General features: G+C 45.9%; 1 protein-coding gene across 1 annotated transcript; it reads left to right on the forward strand.

The window, feature by feature from the left end:
- Nucleotides 1-1,033: 1,033 nt before the first annotated feature.
- LOC138912160 (uncharacterized) lies at nucleotides 1,034-6,277 on the forward strand. Its single transcript, XM_070212021.1, has one exon. The coding sequence runs from the start codon at nucleotides 1,034-1,036 to the stop codon at nucleotides 6,275-6,277; it is 5,244 nt and encodes a 1,747-aa protein (XP_070068122.1).
- Nucleotides 6,278-6,974: the final 697 nt, after the last annotated feature.

A 6,974-nucleotide genomic window follows, 5' to 3' on the forward strand; every position in this document is an offset into this window, starting at 1 on the left:
GTCGCAAACCAATTTTTCGCAAAACAAATAGCACCGCTTTTTCGCAAGCGAACCCTTTAAACAAATTCTTCATCACTGTAATGTTAGAAGTAATTTCTTTCGTCTTGATATCTGCGCCGTTAGGTTCGCACTTCAGACAAATCGCTCAAGAATTCATTTTAAAATAAATTTGATGCCTTAAGCAATAAAATTAATAGTTTCGTTGCCTGTAAAGTGTGCTCAAATACTTATAAATATGACAAAAGTACTTCGAATATGGTAAAACATGAATGTTACATTATGGCCAATGCTCAAAAGCCTCTTAAACCAGATGTCGATGTTGACAAAAACAAGAGAGAACGCTATAGTCGGGTTTGTGTCCGGACTATCTAATACCCATCACTCAGCTAAAGGGAGTGCGAACGCTGTACTCGGGTTGGTGTCCCGACTATCTAATAAACGTGACTCAGCTAAAGGGAGTGCGAGGGAGATAGATATATAAACAATTTTGATTGCGTATAACTTTTTAATGAATGGTCCGATTTGAAAAATGTCTTCTACATGTTGATAGGTATAAGTATAAGTATAAATTGCATTTATACTTCTCGGAAATCTTTAAAGACATGGGCGCAGGAGACATTAAAATCGTTAGTGGGTGTTTAAGAATTAATGCAGTAATTACAAACTTTGTTGTTTTATTTCCATCCGATATTTCCCGCTAAGGAATAGGGAATACCTGTAATGCTTTGTATCGATATATCGTAAGTTAAGTAGGCGATACCTATGTATCTCTACTGCTCATCCCTAAGAACACACACACACATACTTTGAAACCATTGAAATTCACACGTGATGTTAAGCGCCGAAACTTTGGAGGTTTTACCAGTCCAAATAAAAAGATTAAATACAGTCCACTCTTTGTCTTATTCGCAAACATTTTGGTCCTTCGAGCCGGATCCATCGGTCTCGTTTAGTTTTCTAACAAATTAGTGGTAAAATTCTCGTTCCTAAACTTCACATTTTGGTGAAATCGGGCTTAACCTCAATCATTGAAATGTCGCCGCAAGCAGTGAAAACACAACTTGGATTTTGCAAGTCGCAAATCACACGTGCACATGGTCGGGCCTCGGAGTGCATATCGACCGTAACAGCTTTGGACACTTTGGAACATCATCTTCGCCGTATCATGGACACGTTCGATCAACTTCTAAAGCTGTCGGCGGAAACTTACTCCCTCTCTGAAGACGAGGATTTGGCCGAACCCGATGATCTACTCGAGTACGAAACCAAGTACTACGAATTGCACGCTTTGTTATCAGATGCCATAGCAGAAAGGAAAAGGACAAACCCACTTGAACGACTGGCTACCTCGCAGGCACAGCTGGTGGCTTCGCAGACACAGTTCTTGGAGCAGGTTCGGGAATCACATACACACACGGACTTGAGGTTTGAAAAGATCAAGATTCCAACTTTTAGAGGCAACTACGAAGATTGGCCTCAATTTTGTGATCTCTTTCTGGGATCGGTTGATCGACGAGAAAACCTAACAAGCTGCCAGAAATTCCACTACTTGAAGTCTTATTTGGATGGAGATGCTCAGAACTTGGTGAAACACATTGCCGTCACCGAGGAGAACTATGCGGAAGCCTGGGATAAACTCGTCCATCGGTACGACAAAAAGGCACTTATAACTCGCTCGTTTATTGCGGGATTTTTGTCGTTACCCAACGTTGCAGCTTCGGGAGTGGCAGCCCTGCGCAAGCTGGCCGATACAGCAGACGAATCTATTCGAGGACTACACGCACTTGGATGTGATCAGCGGGACCCATGGCTAATCCACATACTACTAGGCAAATTGGATATGGACACACGCCAATCATGGGCGGAACGGCAAGAAGGCTGCTCGAACGACGTGAAGATCGGGACCTTCTTGGAATTCTTGTTCTCCAGATGCGACGCTCTGGAATCTTGTCAATCAACTCCCAAGGCATACGGGAGGCGCACCGCCAACGTACACATCGCTGGCGAAGCTTCAAAACCATCACAAAAACTTTGTATTGTCTGCACCCAAGCACACTCGATAATGGCTTGCACTCAATTTCTATCAATGGAACTACCGGATCGGCGATCATTCGTAAAGCTTCACAAATTGTGCTTTAATTGTTTGAGTCGCAACCATGTCGCTAGGCAGTGCACTTCGAAATTCAGATGTCGGCTCTGCAAAGGATCACATCATACATTGGTACATCAAGAATCACAAGGGGAACGTGAGCCCTCAGCCGCTAACTCATCGGACAGCAGCGGCACAAGAACTGAAGCTCTACCAACCGGAATATCGAACTTCTCCGTAGAGACTGCATTTCTTGCTCGAGCGCAGACCATGATGCCCACCATACTAGCTTATGTGGTGGACAGATGTGGTACACGGACGCTGTGCCGAATTCTTTTGGATTCGGGATCAACCATTACATTGGCCACGGAGGCATTCATTCAACGCATTGGCGCACCTCGTACCCACGCGCGCATTTCGGTAATGGGTCTTTCTGCTCAAGCCGCAGGTACAACTCGAGGATGTGCAAAAATTCAACTGCAATCAAGAATCTCGCAGGACGTCCAGGAGATTAAAGTTTTAATTATGAGTTCTTTAACTGCATCTGTACCAGCCGAAGAGGTACAAATACACAATTGGCGAGACATACAAGGATTAGATTTGGCTGACCCCACGTTCGCCACCCCTGGAGACATTGATGTCATTATCGGATCGGACCAACTATGGAGCTTCTTTACGGGCCAACGAAAACTGTTAAGTAAACCTAATTTATTCGCACTTAACACGTTCTTTGGTTGGGTAATTGCAGGTTCCGGGGACTTACAAAAGGTAACTGAAAAACCGGAACAGGCGCATCATGCTCAGGTCGATTTGGACGAGGCGGTGAGGGCATTCATGGAAATGGACACTATTCAGCCCAGTCAGGCAACTATCGATGCATGTGATCCCGTGGAGCAGCTCTTTGTCGACACCCACAAACGAGATCAGGACGGCGTATACATTGTGGAGTACCCGTTCAAGAAGGACATGCCGACAATTCAGGACCCTTCTCTGCGTCAGGCTTTGAATCGATTTGCAATGCTGGAAATCAAATTTCGCCAGAACCCAGCATTGAAAAATCACTATTGTGAATTTATGAAGGATTATTTACAACGGGGGCACATGGAAGTGCTGGATAAACCCCAGCTCAACGTGCCAGAGAAAAATTGCTTTTATCTAGCTCACCATGCCGTCCTCAAAGCGGAAAGTTCCACAACCAAATGTCGTGTGGTATTTGATGGATCCGGTAAGGATATCACCGGCCATTCTCTCAACGATCGCTTACACATCGGCCCGCCGATTCAACGAGATCTCTTCGGAATTTGTTTGAGATTCCGACAATATCGATATGTGGTTTGTACGGACATTGAGAAAATGTTTCGGGGCATAAAGATAGCTCCCGAACATTCTGATTATCAACGGATTGTTTGGCGAGAGGAGGAAAAGGACCCGCTTCAGCACTATCGGCTGCTAACTGTAACTTACGGGCTAGCACCATCACCTTTCCTGGCAGTCAGAGTTCTCAAACAATTGGCAGACGACTATCATCACCGATATCCACTGGCAGCTTCCTCACTATTAACGGATGCATACGTTGACGATATATCAACAGGTGCGGATACAGAGGACGGACTCATAAAACTGCAGAAGGAACTTGTCGGGCTGCTGGCGGAGGCCAAATTCAACTTGCGAAAGTGGAGTTCCAATTGCAAAACACTTATGGATTCCCTACCAAAGGAGGATTGCGCTTTCCAAGCAGGCACCACTCAATCGAACAATGTGAAAATATTGGGTCTACTTTGGAATCCCGATACGGACACATTTTTTACGTCTCCACGATCAATTATTGTCACACAATTGCCCACCAAGCGGACCTTACTATCAGAGCTCTCCAAGATATATGATCCATTGGGTATTGTATCCCCAGCTACAGTTATGATGAAGATACTCTTTCAAGAATGTTGGCTCTGTTCTCTAAGCTGGGACGAACCTTTGACTGAAAACATTGCCAGGAGATGGAGCATATTAGCAGGCGAGCTGTCAATGTTGGCACAATGTCCAATCCCTCGATACTTGGCCAGACCCTCGCAAGCTATCGAGCTGCATGGATTTGCGGATGCCTCTTCACAAGCAGTCGGAGCCGTTGTATACAGTCGAGTTACAACAGGGATGGAAACGATTGTCACACTAATCGCAGGCAAGACTCGGGTAGCTCCTATCAAAGCTATTTCGATACCGCGACTGGAACTCACAGCAGCTCACCTACTAGCGAAACTACTAACGCTCGTCAAGTCGTCTTTGTCAATCCCGATTACCGGAACCTTTTGTTGGACGGACTCTGAGGTCGTTCTTCACTGGCTGTCAGCCCCACCTCGACGATGGAACACCTTCGTATGCAACCGGACGGCTGAAATATTGACAGAGTATCCCAGAAGCTGCTGGAACCATGTACGTTCGGAGGACAACCCAGCGGATTGCGCGTCACGCGGTCTGCTCCCCTCCACATTGCGGGATCATACTCTATGGTGGACAGGACCTAACTGGTTAGCGGAATCGCCGTCTTTGTGGCCCACTGGCAAAAAAGGGCAGAATCGAAAGCTGCCTGTAGAGGTACTTTGTGAAGAAAAACCGGACAAGCAACTCAATTTCTCACTGGAAGCTACTCATCAGGATATTCTCGATGGTTTAAGTCACAAACTTTCGAGTTGGATTCAGCTTTTGCGAGTTATTAGTTACGTTTTCCGCTTCATAAGCAAAGTGCGCTCCAAAGTGAATGCACGTCTTACCAAAAACTCGGATCTCCAGAGGTCATCGCAACAAGCTGTTTCACATAGCGGATTCTTGACAACTAAGGACTTGCAGTACGCTCGGAAGAAATTGTTAAAACACATGCAAATCACTTCATTTCCGTTGGACAACGACGCAGTCAAGCATGGTCAATGCCTGCCCAGAAAATCAAAGTTGTTGAGGCTCACACCGTTTTTAGATGAGTCTGGATTGTTACGCATCGGTGGACGTATCGACCGATCAGTATTGCCGTTCAACGCAAAACACCCGATTATCGTATCAAAGGAATCTCCGCTGGCACTACTCATCATACGCTATTTTCACAAGGCTAATTTACACACGGGAGTAGATGCCACCTTTCACCACGTTCGTCAGCAATTCTGGATTTTGGGAGCCAGAAACCTGACTCGTAAAGTAGTTTTCCGCTGTAAATCCTGCTTTATGAACCGACGCCTGACGCAGCACCAGATCTTGGCCGATTTACCGATACCACGAATCCAACAAAATCCTTGCTTCAGTCACACTGGCCTTGACTACGCTGGACCCATCGCTATTAAGGAAACGAAAGGTCGCTCTCCTCGCATCGGCAAAGCTTGGTTCGCCATATTTGTTTGCCTGGCCACCAAGGCGATGCACCTAGAAGTCGTCAGCGATCTCACCACAAAAGCGTTCATTGCTGCGTTCAAACGGTTTTGTGCACGTCGGAAAACCCCCACCGATTTGTATTCCGACAATGGAACTACGTTTCATGGAGCAAGACGAGAGCTGGAGGAGATGCGGAAGTTAGTTCAAGATCAAGCTAAGGACGAGGAGTTGGCTGATTTTTTCTCGACTGAAGGCTTGAATTGGCATTTCATACCCCCCTCTGCGCCCCACTTTGGCGGATTGTGGGAATCGGGAGTGCGGTCGGTAAAGCTGCACCTACGCCGAGTTGTGGGAGCAGCCGCCCTAACCTTTGAAGAATTGTCAACAGTGCTCGCACAAATCGAAGCTATTCTCAACTCGCGACCACTGGCCCAGGTCAGCGATCACACTGTCGATCCACTTACGCCAGCTCATTTTTTGATTGGCCAGCCATATACAGCGGTACCTGAGCCTTCTTTACTGGACACGCAGATGAATCGATTGGACCGGTGGAATCAACTTCAAGCCATGGTACAGGGATTTTGGAAGCGATGGCACACCGAATACCTGACTTCTCTACAGTCACGCGGCAAGTGGCAAGAAGGGACGACTAATTTAGAAGTAGGCACTCTTGTTGTACTCAAGGAGCCCAACCTACCACCGGCGAAATGGATACTTGGTCGCATCCAGGAAGTACACCCAGGACAGGACTCCAAGGTCAGAGTGGTCACCGTCAAGACAGCACATACAACCTACAAACGCCCTATCACCAAGATCGCAGTACTTCCCCTTAACTGAACGCGTCGTTCAGGGGGGCCGGTATGTTTAAGAATTAATGCAGTAATTGCAAACTTTGTTGTTTTTATTTCCATCCGATATTTCCCGCTAAGGAATAGGGAACACCTGTAATGCTTTGTATCGATATATCGTAAGTTAAGTAGGCGATAACTATGTATCTCTACTGCTCATCCCTAAGAACACACACACATACTTTGAAACCATTGAAATTCACACGTGAGGTTAAGCGCCGAAACTTTGGAGGTTTTACCAGTCCAAATAAAAAGATTAAATACAGTCCACTCTTTGTCTTATTCGCAAACAGTGGGCGATTTTGGGCGTTAGAAGGGGCGTGGCGCTCGGCTGAAATTAACTTGCGCTGCGTAGGAGGCCCAAGAATATGTGTGGAAAATCTTAGCCTTCTAGCTTGTAGTTTCCGAGTTCTCTGCATTCATACGGACAGACAGACGGACAGACAGACGGACATGGCTAGATCGACTCGGCTAGTGACCCTGGTCAAGAATATGTATACTTTATGGGGTCCTTCTAGCTGTTACATACTTTTGCACGAATACAATATACTTTTTTACTCTACGAGTAACGGGTATAATTATTGCCTATGTGTTACTTTTTTCGTTTCCCTTCACGTTTGAGCTTCGGGATTTCAATAGTAAGAACATTCATTTTGAGTATAGTTTAACCAAAGACCAATATAATC

Source organism: Drosophila takahashii, chromosome 2R, assembly GCF_030179915.1.
Source record: "Drosophila takahashii strain IR98-3 E-12201 chromosome 2R, DtakHiC1v2, whole genome shotgun sequence".
NCBI lineage: Eukaryota > Metazoa > Arthropoda > Insecta > Diptera > Drosophilidae > Drosophila > Drosophila takahashii.

Coding starts and splice junctions, on each gene's coding strand:
- LOC138912160 (XM_070212021.1), top strand. CDS start 1,034: ATGTCGCCGCAAGCAGTGAAAACACAACTTGGATTTTGCAAGTCGCAA.